This window comes from Lytechinus pictus, chromosome 7, assembly GCF_037042905.1.
Source record: "Lytechinus pictus isolate F3 Inbred chromosome 7, Lp3.0, whole genome shotgun sequence".
Taxonomy (NCBI): Eukaryota; Metazoa; Echinodermata; class Echinoidea; order Temnopleuroida; family Toxopneustidae; genus Lytechinus; species Lytechinus pictus.
Genome location: NC_087251.1, coordinates 3,137,936 through 3,157,976, shown reverse-complemented (window position 1 = coordinate 3,157,976; position 20,041 = coordinate 3,137,936). Strand labels below are relative to the sequence as shown.

Sequence of the window (20,041 nt, the reverse complement as noted above, 5' to 3'; positions counted from 1 at the left end):
GAACAATAGATTCACAACACAAATCGACACCCATACACAATAAGGTTGTTGATGAAGCTGTTACCATAACATGAATGTACTACAGAAATAGATCATTTAGTAAAAAAATACTATAACAAATCATATCAACACTTGTCTACAAAGAGCACACTATATGTTTTCTTGAATATAGGCCACAGCTGGATCATGTGACCAATTGATAAATACCATCAACTGTTGGACAATTGCTATGTCTACCTTTATTTATTTAGATGCATATATGCACTGAAAATAAGCAGACCTGTTGACCCTCTGATCTGAAGAAAAATAAAAGAAGTATCGGTCATCCAGTGATAAAGCCCGGGGGGGGGGCCACTTACATTGACGAGTGGATACCATGCGCGACCAAAAAGCACGTAAAAAGGATGTCATTTTCAAGATAGGGCACGTTACGTACGTAACGTAATAAGGATGTCAAAAAACACTAAAATACTTTAGGGTAAAATTTGCGAGGGTGTAAAAATTAAGACTAAAATGTTTTATAAAAGATGTACTTTTTGCCCCAAGGGTCAACACTACCGTGTTTAGAGTACGATTTTGCGCGAGATGGGGCTGTACTAAACACAATCAGGTAAAGGTAAAACCGACGACAGTGACATAACATAACAATAAGAATATCGTTGTACTTGTTTAGGGGGTCAATTCAGGGAATACTTGCCAAGGGTGTCGTTTTGTTTCCAATACTTGTTAAGGGTAGGGTTTCACACGCCAATACTTGTTAAGGGGTGCATTTTCAGAATATGGAAAATACGTGTTAAGGGTGATTTTCGAGACCCCATGGTCGCGCATGGTATCCACTCGTCAATGGAAGTGGCCATAAAGCATCCTCTATTCTAAAGCAATTCTATTCAATTAAAGGCATAACATAATATTCCATGAAGGCAGCACCCTTTCCAAATTCGTTTGCTGTGACTTCCCCCCCCCAAAAAAAAAAGGGGGAAAAAATTGTGCTGACCGATCATAATTTTCACACATTGTTTTTAAATACTCTCCCTATAAACATGAATCATAGATCTTATCATACCTCTAAAAAGAATACCGACAGACCCTAATTTTTCTTCTTTTTCAGCAAACAAAATTTTTTTTTGGCCTAACTCAAATGAAACTTTACCCTAGTATGCAAATCATAAACAAATTTCAATTACATCCCTATTTTCTCTACAAGTTTCTCAACACAAGATTAATTTCCTCTAATGATGTTCCACCAAAACTACAATGCACTTACCTCTAAAAGTTTGAGTTTGTTATTCCAACCCAACACAGCTAAGCATCGATGTGGCTTTGGGTCATCAAACTTTTGTACTTCACAGTAAAGCATTGAAGCAATAGATACATCCTCTTCTTTCTCATTCTCTGACCAGTAGACCCAGGAACGAATTTCTTGACCACTTCCAAAGTCCCATACTCTGATTGAACCTGTAAAATTCATGTATGTATGGAATGCAATAAAACATAATCTTGAATAGAAAAGGGATTCTGGAAATTGCTTTCAGTGCACTAATAATTATTTACTTTTGTATCTAAACGCCCTGTTTTGTGTTCAACAATTAAAGAGATAGATCCTCGTCGATCTGGCGCTGCACAGTGGCTGCGGGGCCCATGATCAATTGGGCAAAAACAAATTTTCAGAGAATTTCATTTATGATGTCTACTTCAAACAATAAAATGGATTTTCTTTGTTTTTCATTAAAACTAAAGAGATATAGTTATTTCACTTTAGCTAAAATACATGTGTGTTTAGTATATAGAGGCCTAATACTTTTCATATTTATAAAAATGATCGAGAATATATATCCTTCACTATTCAGATATCATTAACCATTAAAATCTAATGGAATGCATGGCCATGCATAAAAAGAACCACAAAACCTAAAGAGCTTTTTGTCTCTTTCTCAGAAATATGCCTGTTCAACAGGTGCTAATTAAAGTAAATTCTTAGTAAACAAAAAGAAAGATACAACATTACCAGTGAATATATCTGATAGTTAATTATAAGAATGCTGAAGCAACAGCTATCGTGTATATTACTAGTATTTACAAAGTAGTACACTAAGAGGAGTAGTTGATTAGAACCTCCCAAATAAAAAAAGTGTTATATACCATCTATTGCACCAGATGCCAGTCTATATCCAGTTGTATCAATGGCAAGGGCAGTGACCTCTGTATTTGGACCATGTGACCCAGTCACATGATAAACAGCTTTACCAGATTCTAGTTCCCAAACCTATTGAGGGAGATAATCAGACATGTGAGTAGCAATAATTCATGAGATATGAAAATACATTAAACTGAAATTGAAAAAAAAGTTCATTTTCAAAAAGTTTTCCAGTAGCTAATTTGAAGTTTATTTAAAAGATTAAAATCAACATCAAGATTTGAAAACTGTATTAAGAGAAATATACTGCATAAGATTACCAAACATGATCTAACTAAATACCTGTGTCTATTCAATCTCTTAAAGTGCTAAAAACATCCTGCTAACACTACTGTATAAAGTTCAAGTGGATTAATTTCTCTCTCAATTACAAAATTAATTGATGGAGTTATCAACTATTGCTAAACATTCTTAGTAATACAATAGATGCCTGCTCTACTATGCATCACTTAACCTGAATGAAAACACAAAGATAGATTATCTATAATGGAGAGAGAGAGAATGAACAAAAGAGATAAATGATTATATTCTTTCTAAAACAGCCCACCCCCCTCCCCCCAAAAAACCCTAAATTTTAATTATTACAAACTGACTCCTCCTAAATAGGTCTTACCTTGATAACAGATTCCGTACAAACAGAGACCACCTGATTGAGTTCATCATTACATAGTACATGACTGATTGGTCTATCATGAGTATGAGGTACCTGCATAGTATCCTGTACTGTTCTTGTTAAAGGCCATACATCCAACACACTAGACCCTGAGGCCAAACAAAATAATGGGAAAAGTATAAAAAGGTTATTGGTAGGCTCAAACAAAATCTCTAAAATTACATGGTAGGTTGGTTGGTTGGTTGGTTGACTTGACTGATAAGAAAGCACAATTGCTTGCTTCAAACCATCCATAGAAAATTCTGTTTCATTTCTTCTCTGTCAGATAACTTAATGATATTTTACTAAAGGGAAATAATACACTGACCCAATCTTCAAATTTGGGTTAAGCGATTAGAAGACTACTGTACTGCCTAAAGCGTGAATGCACATTGTCATGGTAATTAACAACCAAAAATCAAGACAAAGCCTGGAGCTGAGTTAAGACAATAAAACATATTTACATAGCAATTAGTACAGTAGCTTTTAAAGGACCTAAACTTTTCAATTAGGTAAGTTCACATAGAATACAGCGTCAATACAAATTTCCTTGTTTAGTGAGCTTACAAGCCTGAATCCTCGTCTGAAATAAATGAAGGCAGCGGCCATACACAGATCCGGGAGACCAATAGGGGGCACGCCCCCTACCCATCCAAAACTCATTATATCCCCACCTTACTAATGAACAGTGTGATTTATTCCTTCTTCATTTTGACAAGTGGGAAAACTTATTTTGATTTTTCTTATTTTCTTTCTAATTATTGCGCCCATTTGAAGGGGGCTCAGGATCTTTTATTGCTCTCAGAAGAGTCTGAATACCTCAGCTCACTTTCTGCATTCTCTCTATTTCATATAATCCTGGATTGGCCCTTGTACATAATTGAAAAGTGTTGAATAAATGGTGGCAGCGGTGGGATGTGATACATGTAAATCTCTGCTCCTTTATTAAAATGTCTAACTATATCCTCTTAAAATGTAACTGATACATGAGACAGACAGCACACCTAAACATGTTTTTATTCATCTAAATAAAAGTGAATAAGCCATTAATTGAAAAGCTCACCTGTCATGAGTCTCTCATGTTTCTCATCAAATACCATACAATGAATCCTCTTTTCACCCGGCCTGTCTTCATTATCAGTAAACACCTGTAAGCTTGTCAGCGTGTGAATATCCCATATTCTGAATACCTGCATTCAAAGATACATATAAAGACATCAATGCTATTATTTGGAAACTAAATTACAGATTTATAATTTATGTAATGACATATGTTACAGATAAATTTTGATTCCTAGTAAACATATGTAAGCTCATCAAACATGTCTTCAATGGCAGATACAATAACATCTCTGCTACTAATGGAATATTGAATTTAAATATTAATTAATGACATGTTGATTCAAGCTAGATAAAGTTTTTATTTTCCTTCTGCATTTTAAACTTTAAAAAATAAACACTGAATACAATATAAATCAATTATATGCCTAGATTCTCAAGAGAATTATGATATTAGATGCATACAATAAGGACAAGCAACTCGCTAAATGTTAATGGCCTTACATCAACAAATAGTACTTATAAATATTAAGCAGTAAAGTGAACAAAATACTAATATTTACCCTAGCTGTTGATAAACTAATGACATGTTGGTCCTTCTCATTGACTGCTACATCAATGATAGTAAAGAGATGACCAATCATCTTGCCCGTAGGTCTTGAGAAGATATGTGGATGCCAGATACGGACAATCTTATCATTGCCTCCAGTTGCTATGATGTTGGCTCTTGAACAGAAGGCAAATGAGTTGACTCCCTTAGGGATACTAATGGACTTGAATGGTCTGTTAAGAGATCATTTCAAAATATTGATCACTGACTATCAGCATACTGAGGAGGTTACAATAGCAGTTGTTTTTAATTTTGTTTTTACATGTTGAAATTTCTATTGTACAAAGGAAAGTGACAAAATCAATTAATAGATTGTTAAGTTCAATGGTACAAACATACAATTTTGCACAAATCGCACAAAAGAGGTCAACCATAACTGGAATATCATATTGATGTAGTTGAACTTATACAGATCACTTCAAGAAATCCTTTATCACATTAATCTTATTCTCCATAGATGAAGATCTTGTATTTGTATTGAATACAGGCAATAATTCTGTACTTTAAAAGATGAGTTACTGAAATCAAATTAAGATGAGGTCACCAATATAATGTATGGACATAAGCCACATTGATGAATTGCTTTAATCTATTCTTAGGTTGTTTTTCAGTTCCATGATTTAAAAAACTACCTTTACTCTCTGAGGTTGTCCATCCGTTTTTTGTTGTTGGTTTTTTTACTATCTGAATGATTATTATAAAGATCATAATATTAGAGATGGTAATCATCACATATATGGATATAACAAATCATTCTAAACTGAATAAAGATTATAATTATCAGACAGGAGCTATCCTCAACTTACTGATTATCAGTGATTCTATCAACTGACTCAAGAACAAATGAAGTATTACTACTTGGTGAACAGGATGCGAAACATCTTAACTCAGGAAAGTATTTGATCTTCAGCACCCAGTTGTCATGGAACTTTCTTTTCACAATCGGACTATGGGAGAAAATCAAAGAATTGATATTGGAATGAAGATTTTTACAAGGATGAAAAGACTAGTTGAGGTGAAATAACAAATTTATAAATTCAACAGGCTTACCACAAGTAACAAATGCTGGCCTATAAACAGAATTCCTTAGAGGGTGACATACATGGACTATAAACATACAATATGAGATGAGGCATCGATGATAACTCTGTAGCGAATACTAAACAAATTTTCATCAAACAAAGAATAATCATCTTAAATGATAACAGCATGAATTGTGTCAAAAATATTTGAGAAAATTTGAATTATTCTATGACTAAAATTGGTATATTACATAATATAAAGACATCAAATCGAAAGCCAGAGCTAAACAATCTTTAGAAATGTCTCATATTTCAGTATTCTTTTGAATAACAAACATGCATGCAAAATGGATTTTAAGATCTATGAGCTAAAATGCGGTGGGGTATGAAGGTACTTACTATGTGAGAGTAGCTGGTTCAATGATGAGATTCTGATTGCGTTTATCTACCTTAGCATGCTTAGTATTGAGATCTTTAGCAGCTATTGTAAGTAGACTAATAGAACCCTGATCATCACCAAACACTAAACTATCCTCATGAAGGTTTTGGGCATGAGGAACCCAGGCAAGACATTGGACAGAGTTGTCAGTGGGCTTGATGCAAAAGATACTCTGTGTTGTAAATAGAACAGAAGAACAAGTATAACTATTGAGGATGAATGGTAATAAAACTTGAATAATTATTAGTGAATGATTATAAAGACATCAAAACAATGTCTTATCAGGACTCCATAATGTACATAACAAATTAAGTACAACTATATTAAAGTCTATGGCAAACCATGTACAAAAATTTACTAATAAAATTTGAAAAAATGTAAAAAAATCAAACGTAGGCCTACTCTTTATTTTATTGGCAATGGCTAGAAAAGCCTTCTATCCCACTTAGAATAAGAAATTAACAAGGAAATATTACACAGATTTGCAATCAATTACGCACAACGAAGATGCTTCTCATCAGATGTTTACCAAATAACAATAAGGTCATATTTTACCCAGGGAAGCCGCTTCAGTTCTACCGGTGGGCCCTGCTTAACATGGTAATGTTATCATTACCCCGGCTTTAGCAAGGCTACCTTGATCGGGCGCTCGAGCATTCAAGGAATTTCTTCCTACTGATACCCATTCACCTCACCTGGGTTGAATGCAGCACAGTATGGATAAATTTCTCGCTGAAGGAAAAAAACGCCATGGCTAGGATTCGAACCTGCGACCCTCTGTTTCAAAGGCGAGAGTCAGAACCACTAGACCACGACGCACCCCAAATGGAAGACACTTCTCATGTAACTTTGTAACTGACTACATAAATGAAGTATCATACATTATCTAAAATCCATTAAACCCATTCAATTATAAGTGAAATATAAGCAGGTGATATATGATCACATGTGATAGTAAACAGGTTGTTGCACCTGTCAGTTTCTCATTTCTATACAGACTATATAGCATGCAGTATATCAGTTAATTAATAATACAAGTCCTTTAACAACCAAACCCTTTTACTTTGCCCCAAGTGGCAGGTGAAAAGGAAATTCTCCACCACACTGGTCTAGATTAAAAGTGATGATAACATGATACATAATTTAATATTGTGGTCATAAACTATGTGGATTTGTGACTTTTGGCGACAAGGCTAATATTGAGTGAGCTTTTTGAGGATGAGTAAATTGCTTCACTATACATATAACCTAAAAAGAAAAAAAGAAAAGCAACTGTGGTGATACTTTTTGAATAAGGATGCAAATAATTGGATTTGTATGACTTTTAGGAGAAGTAATTATTTTTCCTCATTTACTTGGAAAGAAATCTTGAAAAAAAAAAAATCAAATTTTTGTGCACCCCCTTTGAAACCTGGAACTGTCCCTGAAATAGTACCCCAAAATATATAAATATACATGCATGCGTAAAAAAATACAAGGTAAAGGTGATGAAATCAGTGAAAAAAGACAATATTACCATCATTATAATAAGTAATTTACCTTATAAATGTAATATATACATCAGTCATTCAAATTTCACTTCCAATATGAGAGCTAAACAAGTCTTTCCAACTTTTTATTTGCTATCACTATTGTTATCATGGTATTTGTATCCAACATTCCTTTAAGCCTTTCCTTACACTAACAAATCTCACACAATTACAATCTTCTTTGAATCCATTCATTGTTACATGGAGCTCACTAAACAATCACTTTCTATTTTTAGATATCAAAAATCAAACTATTTGTTCTCTGATCTGAAATGCAAATATGACAGATAGAAATATCAAGATGTCATACTACAACACTTCTGTCTTTAAGAGAACAGCATTCTTTGGGTAAACATAATGTGAAAAACATAATTGTATTTTTAGGAGACTATTTCTCCTCCTGTTCATACCACATTGTATTTCAATCAATTTAAGAATTCAATACAAAGCATATAACAACCAACCAATGTGGGAGAAACTTGAATAAGAGTAAGTTTTATGTGGGCTTTCTTGGCCAATGGTCCTAGGTATATTCAATATCCATCACATTTGTATTTCATTTGTTCTTTTGCCATGAAATAAAATGTGGAAGTACAATTGAACATACAACCTTTTAAGTGAGCACTGTAAGAAGAGTCCTAGATCTTACCTGGTTCTTTCCTTTAGCTCTATGATCCCAAACACAAATGCTACGTTCTGTACAGCAAGCAATCCTACGCAAACTTGGCAAATAGTCTACTCCTGTCACCCAGCACGTCTCCTACAACAATAAACAAGACAAGATTATCATAAAGATTGACTCATTGATGTTATAAGTATGAATTTGTAAATATTAGATCACAGTTATAAAAAGATTAAATAAAAGCCATTGTATTTATCAGAATGTAGATAAAATAAAATAAGTTAGCAATGAATAGATGGCTTAAAGATGTCTATAAAAAATATGGCTCATGTACTACATGCATATTATGAACAAAACTTGAATAGTATATAAAATAGTTTGACTTGCATAGTATATATGTATATAGCTTCGACTCGCAGAGTAGATACATGTACATAAAGATAAAACTCACATAATTTATAAATGTAACCTGTATAACAAAGGATATAGTCAGTATGACAGTAACACATATTACATACATAACATCATCTATCATTAGAGATGCAAGAAACAAGCATTTGAAATACATGAGGGTGACAGGCTATTTTGCCGTCATGACAGCCCAATTTGCACCTAAAATTCCCAAAATTAAGTGCTTTTACTTGACCATCTATTCTCAAGCTGCCCCAAGAGGTCAAGTTCTGCCACAAACAATAATCAAGAAAGTTTTAAAAATCAACTTTCTACAACAGAATAATGAGAATTGCTTTTATAGCATAATAAAAAAGTAGCCTTTGAAATGAAAGAATTAGTCCAAAAAATGAAGCAATCGCCCCATTGTGGAAAAAAACAGCCTTAAAAAATTCAAAAATATTTCCTATCCTACAAGAAACCTTTTCCAAATTAAAATTTTCATTCATTTTTCCTATCTCTTCTTAATCTTCCATCTTCCTTCCTCATGGATTTGTTTTTCACAAAATTTTGCTCTGTCACTCTCTTACAAGGAGCAAACATAAACAACTTAGAATATGCAATTCATTCCTTTGTGCATTGGACACTAGTATTGTAGAAGGCATGAAAATCAATATCAAAGATATGCCATAAGAATGAGCATTGTATCTTCCCTATTGTATTGAAAATATTGACAAAAGGATCAAAGACTGAATTGGTTCTATTCAAAAGGTCATCAAAAAGTCCAATTGAAAGTAAGACTATATTACAGTTTCTGTATTACATACAGTGAGTATCCAAAAGTCAAATATGAGCTATATGATTTCAGAGCAACATCTTTACATAACACGTGATGAAATGAATTTTCACACAAAAAAGAAAACACATACTCATCAATTCATGAAACATAATATATATTTTAAAAAAACCTAAGAATTATTTCCTTAAAAATACAAGAAATGGAATCCAAAAGTGTTCACCTCAACCCCCATCCACCCCCCATTCCCCTCTCTCTCTATATATATGTTAGATCTAATATTTTCTGGATATCAAATAACCAAGTGAATTGAAGGTAGGATTAGAATGATTTCTAAGTTGTAAAGTACATGCATTCTTTGCAATGGATAAATCTTATATTTCAAGTCAAAGAGACGTAAGTGTAATGAAATCATGCATCGATCTACATGATTAAAGGAAACCAAAACCCAAGAAGAGAAGCAATCTTATTGGAAAGAGTAAAATGAGAGGAACAATTTAAAAAAAGTTTCATCAAAATCGGTTATGAAATAAGCAAGTTATGGAAATTTAAAAGGACTTGTTGTACTTTCTATGGGGATCCTCAAATTGGCAAACATGCTTCAAAATGGCTGATTTTGTGGACAACTCTCCATTTGTTTTGTACACAAATTTTCAAATTTTCCTCATTATTTTCCAAATTGCTTCTTGCCTCCTTCTGAGCACAACATGTCATGGGAAAATATAATTCACATCACATATGTCAAGGTCAGGAAGAAATAATGTCAAATATGTAAAATAAAGGGGAAAATCTGAAAATTTGTGTACAATTAAATGGAGAGTTGTCCACAAAATCCGCCATTTTGAAGCATGTTTGCCAATTTGAGGATCCCCATAGAAAGTACAACAAGACTTTTTAAACGTCCATAACTTGCTTATTTCATAACCGATTTTGATGAAACTTTTTTTTTAATTGTTCCTCTCATTTAGCGCTTTCCAAAAAGATTGCTTCTGATGATCTTTGTAGGTTTGCATGGTGGAGTTAATTTCCTCTTTTCATCCTATCTCGTCTTTCAATTTCAATCTTTCTGCCTGTATTTCCTTCCCTTCTTCACATTACACATAGTAAACCGTAAACCTTCTCCACGTTAAGATTGCTTCTCTTCTTGGGTTTTGGTTTCCTTTAACACCTTTGTATTAGAAGACAGAAAATTGCTTGATATTTCCTTTGGGCATTTAATTGATTGAAATGATTGTACATCCATTTATTCTAGAAACATCTATCAATATCATGTACATAATTATAAACAAATCAAAAGGAGATTGTATGATGATCAAAATACATAACATTCACATGAACCACAGCAATCAAAGTGGTTTTATTAACAGATTCCATCACATCTTCATCTTGTTCTCAAACATGTCTGCTTTTGAGACATTGTTGCTACCCATGGGACTATTTTAATATTTGCAGTAAAGATTACAATATACTCATGGAAGGGCCATGGATTCTTTACCTTCTTTAGGCCTTTACAGTTCATACTCTGTGTTGAAATATTGACATAAGAGTGGTAAGAATACCCAAGCATGAGTACTTTAAATGAAGATATCAACATAGCAAGAGATGGAGTAGATTGTGTATGCATGAATATTCATGACAGAGCTTTCAACAAAAACTTTAGCTTGAAAAGGCAAACACATGTGCTTTCTTTCTTTTTTATTTTTGCTAATTATGTCAATTTGTGATTGCTTTTGAAAATCAGAACTACAGTTGAAAAAAAAAATCTAGTATATAAATGTAGTAAGTCTATAATCACAACAATTATTCCTTGTAGACTGAACTATGATTAAACAAGTGGAACGCCTCTGGCAGTCTCGCCTGCATTACCCGATTTAATATAGCAGCAGTGCTAACTTTGAAAACTACTATAAAATAATCATTCACAAAAACACCATTCATATAATGACATAATACCACGTTCATTGACCATAGATGACATTTGAACGGTGACTTAAGACTTGTCAACTACATCCATGTCCACATTTAATTCACTCTATCCATAAACTTTCAAAGTTATGATGGCAATTCAACAATTACCCCAACATGGCCTACGTTTATTGACCTTAACTGACCTTTGACCTTGGTTTTGTGACCTGAAACTCAGGAAGGATGTTCAGTGATACTTGATTACTCTTATATCCCAAGTTTTATGAAATAGATCCATAAACTTCAGAGTTAGGATGGTAATTTAACAAAGACCCCCAACATGGCCAAAGTTCATTGACCTTAAATGACCATTAACCATGGTCATGTGACCATGGAACTCGCACAGAATATTCAGTGGTACTTGATTAACCTAATGTCCAAGTTTCATGAACTAGATCCATAAATTTTCAAAGTTATGAAGGTAAATACCCCCAACTTGGCCAAAGTTCATTGACCCTAAATGACCTTTGACCTTGGTAATGTGACCTGAAACTCAGGAAGGATGTTCACTAATACTTGATTAACCTTATGTCTAAGTTTCATGAACTAGATCCATAAATTTTAAAATTTATGACAGTAATTCAAAAATACCCCCAACTTGACCAAAGTTCATTGACCCTAAATGACCTTTGACCTTGATCATGTGGCCTGAAACTGGTGCAGGATGTTTACTAATACTTGATTAACCTTATGCCCAAGTTTCATGAACTAGGTCCATATACTTTTTAAGTTATGATGTCATTTCAAAAACTTAACCTTCGGTTAAGATATTGAAAATAATTCTCCCAACATGGTCTAAGTTCATTGACCCTAAATGACCTTTGACCTTAGTCATGTGACCTGAAACTCAGGCAGGATGTAATACTTGATTAACCTTATGTCCAAGTTTCATGAACTAGGTCCATATACTTTCTAAGTTATGATGTCATTTCAAAAACTTAACCTTAGGTTAAGATTTGATGTTGACGCCGCCGTCGGAAAAGCGGCGCCTATAGTCTCGCTCTGCTATGCAGGCGAGACAAAAAACTAAATGTGACCTCAATCAGAGAAAAAGTTGAAGTAATACATACTGTTTTAAATAGATTTTTTTTAACTCTTGAAAGTTTATCTGAATGATGTACATATAAGCTGTGCAATGGATGAAATTTTTCATATTGAATTTAATAATCCTTATTTGTTTCAGATTATAAAGGATAAAATCTTGATGAATAAAAAACCTGAAGGTGTTTTTTTAAGTCAGCTCAACAAGTGCCCACACAATACAGGTAACATCCATTGCCTCAAACCATTGCACCACCCTTGATAAACTTGACAGAGATTCATAACGAGTACATGTACAAAACACTGCATGCAACAACTAATTAAAAGCAATTTACACCCACTACTAATTGAATAGCACTTAATGGGGACAAATAATGGACCATTGAGTTGCTAGATGACATACTTACATTAACATCACAGCATGCTTGTAATCTCAGTGTCTGTTGGAGAGAAAATATAAATGTTATCTCACAATCTAAATAGCAATCTATTAACACAGTCTACAACATTCATAGGGAGTGCTTCAGGGGAAAGTCAATTGCATCCTATTAGTTTTTAGGTGGTCAATTAAAAATAAGGGAAATAAATCATATATTAAAAAAAAGTGCATGTCCACATGTCCGAATACACCTAATGTGTAGTAGGCTTGCCAAGTGCCAACCCACATCTCTAAATAAACTGTTTTTTTTTTATTATGTCCACTTTCTGTTTATTTTCTATTGGTCTTCTCACCCCTCCTATCATTATACGTATTAGTGCCACCATTGACCTTGTCATATAATAAAAACAAAAGAAATAGTGAGTTGATGATGTCATCAGTCTCCTCATTTGCATACCGACCAGGATGAGAATAGAACTGTTTTGTGAAATTAGCGAAACTTTAAAGGTCAAGTCCAGCTCAGAAAAATGTTGATTTGAATAAAAAGAGAAAAATTCAACAAGCACAATGCTGAAAATTTCATCAAAATCGGATGTAAAATAAGAAAGTTATGACATTTCAAAGTTTCGCTTATTTTTAACAAAATAGTTATATGAACGAGTCAGTTACATCCAAATGAGAGAGTCGATGATGTCACTCACTCACTATTTCTTTTGTTTTTTATTGTTTGAATTATACAATATTTCAATTTTTACGAATTTGATGATTAGGACCTCCTTGCCTGAAGCACAAAATGTTAAAATAATGGAATTCCACGTGTTCAGGGAGGAATGAAACTTCATTTCACATGGCAATGATGAGAAAATCAAAATATTTCATATTTCGTATAATAAAATACAAAAGAAATAGTGAGTGAGTGATGTCATCAGTCCCTCATTTGCATACTGACCGAGATGTGCATATAACTGTTTTGTGAAATGAAGCGAAACTTTAAAATGTCATAACTTTCTTATTTTACATCCGATTTTGATGAAATTTTCAGTGTTTTGCTTGTTGAATTTTTCTCTTTTTATTCAAATCAAGTTTTTGTTGGGGTGGACTTGTCCTTTAAAAATGTCATAAGTTTCTCATTTTACATCCGATTTTGATGAAATTTTCAGTGTTATGCTTTTTGGAATTTTCTCTTTTTATTCAAATAAACTTTTTGTTGGGGTGGACTTGTCCTTTAAATATATATCAAACACCATGTAAATGAAAGGATTATGTGAAAGTGAACCAAACTAGAGGTAAATCACTAAATAGTACATGATAAACAACCAGAATACAGCCACTGGACTAGATATTCACATGTAGCTCTATGTGGTGTATAATTTTTGCTCTGACGATCCCACCGCTGCCACCCAAGACAAAGAAGAGGAATGTAAGTAACACATTGCATCTGATAAGTTGCAGAAAATCAATCTATGTTTTGTACACATTCTGATAATAGCTGACCATAAAGATACTGTAATGGAGATTGAACAAATCATCTTCTCACCTTACAGTTCCATACTGATATAACCCCTTTCTGAGATGCTGCTAGATACACATCTACCTGAGGTACACTTGTTGCAGCATGAATCACATCTCTTCTCTTCTTGTCACCTAATACAAAAATATAAATTAATTTCTTTTATTAAACTTACGTACCTAAGATTACAAAAGAAAACTCTTCCAGTGACAACATAAGATTGTACGCTCAGACAATGTAAGATTGTATACTCAGACAGTCATACATATATTACATTCCAAAGAGCATGAAACACACTTATCATCACATGGGTACAAACTTGTTAAACCAAAACAAATATCTTCATAAACATCATAAGAATACAAATTGAAATTTGCAAGAGAAAATATGTTAGATAATTCAGATAAGATAAAATAAATTTACAAAAATTATATGTTTGGGGGTATAACAGAAATAATCTTGATGATTTATAAATGAATATGTTTAGAATAACAGCAAACAATACATTTTCCAATTTTAAAGAACTATGTAAATCTTTAAAAAGATCAAGTGAAAAATAACACATCACAAAATATAATCAAAATCAAATTGTATTTCATTACATTTAAGTGATTAAAAGCAAATGTGAAACAGGTTTTTTTGCAATTTGATTTAATTATTCAAGACCCATGCAATGGTAATAAAATCTAAATTTTCAAGTGAATTGATTGCATTACCTGCAGCCTCTCCAACTCTTTGTTTCTTTGAGACAGTAAAAACACTGATGTCTTCATTTAGCATCGGCTCAGGTTCATCAGTCGTAGAATGAAAGTATCCAAAAATCTGAAGCAAAAATAGAATATTCAATGGGAACCCACAACATTTCATCAAGTAGAACAAAGAACAAGTTACAGCAATTCTTAGAATGTCAAGCTACAAATACTTGAATAAGTTCTTGATTTATAATATCATTATATTGTAAATACAAGTGTTTTTTTTTTAAATATTATTGGGGTTGTTTTCACCTCAAACAGAACTACCCCATCCCCCAAACAAACAATGTAGAAAATAAGAAGCAGTGCCCAAGCATTAATTGTTTCTATGTAGAACAATAACAGCACTGAATTGACATTGTCCATTCTTTCCATTGGTCTTTCATAATTGTTTCTCATTGATACAAACAAAACATCCTTGAAAGACAGAAATCATTGATTTTTGTTTTTTACCTCACTCCAATCAACCTTAGCATCTGGATTGTTGCTGATTTTTCTGAAAATTGATTTCAGATCGCTGCTTCGGATGTCTGGTCCAAATAAAGCTTGGATCGAATCACAGAACGTGTCAAACCTCAGGTTTTCTGAAACAATGGCAAAACATTTAAAGATGTATGATACAGAAAATATACTGAAATGCAAATAATGCGATGATGATGATGATCCACAGCATTTATATTGCGCCATATTTCTGTTAAAAACATTCATAAAAACATAATGTGGCATGACTTTCGTCCAGGATAGATTAATATAAGAAAGGGGTCTTGTTTGGTAAACAATTTTTCATATGACTTTGCTGTCTATAGTCTACTGTGAACTATATAATTACTTTAATGTTTTGCTGAAATTCCTTCTTTCTTTCTTTCTAATTTTCCTACATGTAAGCGCTTAGAGACATGTTTTGCGATAAGTGCTATACAATTATTTCTTATTAAGTTACAAAGATCAAATTCACAATAGAATACTATAACTTGTAAACAGGGTTGTCACCAGGATATCTGAGCCCTATTTTTATCCTTAAGGTGACTTTATTTTTGTTCCTCATTTAATTTCTTCATCTGCATTTTCTATATTCTTTTATCACTTGAAATATCAAAGCAAACCATCACCTGCCCATACTGCCCATAATTTAAGTAAAGGTCAAGTTCACCACATAAAAATGTTGATTTGAATCAATAGAGAAAAATCAGACAAGCATAATGCTAAAAAATCATCACAATCTGGTGTAAAATAAGAAAGTTATGACATTTTTAAGTTTTTCTTTTTTTTCAAAAAATGGTTATATGCACAATTTAGTCAGATGCAAATGAGAGAAGCGCTGATGTCCTTCACTCACTATTTCTTTTGTTTTTTTATTGTTTGAATTATACATTATTTCCATTTTTACAGATTTGACAATAAGGATCAACTTGATTGAACCATAAAATGTTAAACAATGGTAATTCCACATGTTCAGGGAGAAATAAAACAGTTTCACAGGGCAATGAGCAGAAAACAAGAATATTCCATATTTCACATAATAAAATACAAAAGAATAGTGAGTGATTGATGTCATCAGTCCCCTCATTTGCATAACAACCGGGATGTGCATATAGCTATTTCGTAAAACTTAAAAATGTCTTAACTTTCCTATTTTACATCCGATTTGATGTCATTTTCAGTACTATGCTTGTTGGATCTTCTCTTCTTATTTAAATCAACTTTTTGATGGGGTGGACTTGTCCTTCGAGAATGGTTTGATAAAACAGATTATTTTGAAATATTTTCGTTTAAATATCACCAAATCATACTAGGACTCTTATCAGACAGGGTTACATGCTTCTGATAGACTGAGACTGCACAAATGAAAGTGATATGAAGAAAACACACAATAACTCATAAATATTTACTGTATTAACTAATAGGAATACATATTATTCTGACATGGTTTAATCATGGACCTACTACTCTGGTTCATGTTTTAATGAAATATGTGAAATTTGCATAAAATATTATTATAAATATAAATAAACATATGAGACCATTCTTCCCATTGCTTTTATTACATCCGTCTTCTATCAAATGAATCAATAATTATAATCATGATGAATAAAACAATTGACAATAACATTAAGAAGGCTTAGTTTAAGGTCATAATGATAATGTTCATACTAATAATAACAATGACAACAACAATAATAATAACAACAATAATAATAATAATAACAATAATAATAATGACAATAAAATTATAAAAAATAATGAGCATGAGGATAAAGATAATGATGAAAAGGTGATGACATTAATGAAGATGAATTCCAGCAGAGATAGTGACTTTCCTATTTATAGTAATGGACATAACATTCCAGACTCTTATCATGATAAATAAACAAACATCAGCTTTAATGAGTATAACAAATAAATTTAGAAAAATTCATATAATCATGAGGTCCTACTTGAAAATACAAAAAGTTACTTGACAACTTCTTTTTCAAAACTATAATACACCAACGCCCACGCCCGAGATCCGACTCTTTTTCGGGACTACCTCTCGAATCCCACCTGCCCAAGGCCAAGGAAAGGTAATGGGATCATACCATTGATTGCCTGCCGACGCTCCTCCGCGCTTGCCTCGCTGTCCTGCTGGGTGAGACGGGCAATTAGTTCTTCAAATTGCTCCAACTTTTGTCGAAAAGTATTCGTGGTATATGGTCTCGGGAGACCACCAGATGCTTTCTCAGGCGCCTTGGATGTCATGACTCCTTAGTTCCGTCAGGTTAAATAATCATCCAGTCATCGAACATGATGAAATAATGTATATTTCAGAAATTAACATTGGTTCCGGTGGCTATTCGGAGTAGTCAAACTAGTGTAAAGTCTCAACTCGACGACGGCCTTGATTTAGTTGCAAAACGTCAAAAAGTTTTGTCCTTTGAAATTAACTTAGCATTCACAATATATAAATACTTGCAACGCAGAATGATGGGTAGTTTTCACCTTTTTCAAAGAAATTACTCTTTCAAACCGTGGTCTCGAAATGAGAAAGCAGCAATTATGTCTAGCTTTCGCCTCCTTGCTTTTCTATATCTCTCGCGCTGTATCTATCGATTATGGTAGAATTTGCTCACTTATCGTCTGCACTACTGATCGCAGAGAGACCGACCTACATACGACCTTAGCGTGTAGTCACTATGGTAATCACCGGGTCGGTGGCCCTCGCTCGAAGGCAGTCAACTGACAAAGACAAACAATAGTTGTTTCACGCTATGTAATAGTAGGATATGAGATGATCGATATAGCTATTACACGTCTATATCTTGACATCAATACCTTATTGGGCTCAGCTATTGCCATTGGCAAGGGAAATTCCTCTTATTGTGAACTTGAAGGAAATTTGATTTTCATTTCATTATATTTCTTCGGCATTGTTGTTGTTTGTGTTTTTCTTTAAACCTAGATACATTTAACCCAGAAAGAAATCCCAACTTTGACAAATAGCTTGAACTCTAAAATTTCCATTGAACTTGGTATTTATTTCACATTCATTTTATATTTTACAGATAAAACTATCAGAGGATCATATACTTAAAATGTAATAAAATTGGATGAATTATGGAAATAGGTAAATATCTAAAAGATGTAAAAAAAAAAAAACTATTGTACCGGGGGGCCACTTCCATTCACGATAAGTTTCGCTTATTTTTCACAAAACAGGATATGCACAACTAGGTGACTCAGTCGATGACGTCCATCACTCACTATTTCTTTTGTTTTTTATTGTTTGAATTATACTATATTTCATTTTTTTTATAGATTTGACAATAAGGACCAACTTGACTGAACCATATAATATTAAACAATGCTAATTCCACACATTCAGTGAGGAATTAGTTGTTGTATCATTTGACAATGAGGAGAAAATTTGAATATTTCATATTTCATATAATAAAATACAAAAGAAATAGTGAGTGGATGACGTCATAGTCTCCTCATTTGCATACCAGCCAGGATGTGCATATAACTGTTTTGTGAAATTAAGCGAAACTTTAAAATGTCATAACTTTCTTATTTTACATCCGATTTTGATGAATTTTTCTGTGTTATGCGGCTTGTTGGATTTTTCTCTTTTTATTCAAATCAACTCTTTGTTGGGGTGGACTTGTCCTTTAACAAGTATTGGCGTGTGAAACCCTACCCTTAACAATTGGAAACAAAACGATACTCTTGGCAAATATTCCCTGAAATGAACCCCTAAACAAGTACAGGAATGTTTTATTGTTACGGGTCCTTCGGTCGTCGGCTTTACCTTATTTGGTTTAGTACGACCCCACCTTCTACATCTCGCGCAAATTGGACCCTAAACACGAAGTGTTGGGGCAAAAAGACATCCTTTATAAAACATTTTAATTTTGTTTAATCATCCCCGCAAATTCGACCCTAAACACGTAATTGTTCTAGCGAAATAGATACCCTTTTTTCATTATTTTTGTGTTTTTGACACCCTTATCACGTTACGTACGTAACGTGCCCTATCGTGAAAAGGACATCCTTTTAACGTGTTTTTTTGGTCGCGCATGGTATCCACTCGTCAATGTAAGTGGCCCCCCCGGGATGCATATACAACAGTGTACCAGTATATGAAGATTTCAAATTGGTCACAGATTCAACATCTTTGTGATGTAGGGTAGGGACAACCTTTCCAAACACATTCTAATTTCATTATTATTAGTATTCGCAAAGAAAGATTATGGAAAAAACCCTATAGATAAGACTTAAAGCCTGGATATATCATGGAGGTATAAATAAATCTTTATCTATACATCCAAGTCCATGATCATATTATCTTAATATATCAACTTGAAAACAACAAAAAATTGATGCCCTATGCCCGATTGAACGTGGGCATTATATATTTTTTGTCAAACAACTATAACTTTTGTTTTTGTGTTCCTAGGAGAGACTAGGAATGAGTTTTCTATTATGAAATATGGTGATTAGGTTCAAAAGAACAAATCAAAGAAATGTGAACTATATAGTACTGAATACAAATCTTGTCGGATGTTATTCTAGGTGTCTTGCTTTTACAATACATAAGCCAAATT

General features: G+C 33.1%; 1 protein-coding gene across 1 annotated transcript in view; it reads right to left on the bottom strand.

Annotated features, from left to right (window-relative positions):
* LOC129265144 (WD repeat-containing protein 64-like) overlaps positions 1 to 18,127 on the bottom strand; it is a 30,444-nt gene extending 12,317 nt beyond the window's left edge. The window contains exons 1-13 of the mRNA XM_054903136.2: positions 17,537 to 18,127; positions 15,414 to 15,544; positions 14,925 to 15,030; positions 14,236 to 14,342; positions 12,727 to 12,759; positions 8,155 to 8,265; positions 5,937 to 6,148; positions 5,322 to 5,462; positions 4,469 to 4,688; positions 3,910 to 4,036; positions 2,808 to 2,956; positions 2,140 to 2,263; positions 1,265 to 1,455 (exon numbers count right to left, since the gene is read on the bottom strand). Coding sequence (XP_054759111.2) covers positions 1,265 to 1,455; positions 2,140 to 2,263; positions 2,808 to 2,956; positions 3,910 to 4,036; positions 4,469 to 4,688; positions 5,322 to 5,462; positions 5,937 to 6,148; positions 8,155 to 8,265; positions 12,727 to 12,759; positions 14,236 to 14,342; positions 14,925 to 15,030; positions 15,414 to 15,544; positions 17,537 to 17,696 — 1,812 coding nt within the window. The 5' untranslated portion in view covers positions 17,697 to 18,127. The remainder of the gene's footprint in view (positions 1 to 1,264; positions 1,456 to 2,139; positions 2,264 to 2,807; positions 2,957 to 3,909; positions 4,037 to 4,468; positions 4,689 to 5,321; positions 5,463 to 5,936; positions 6,149 to 8,154; positions 8,266 to 12,726; positions 12,760 to 14,235; positions 14,343 to 14,924; positions 15,031 to 15,413; positions 15,545 to 17,536) is intronic.
* Positions 18,128 to 20,041: the final 1,914 nt, after the last annotated feature.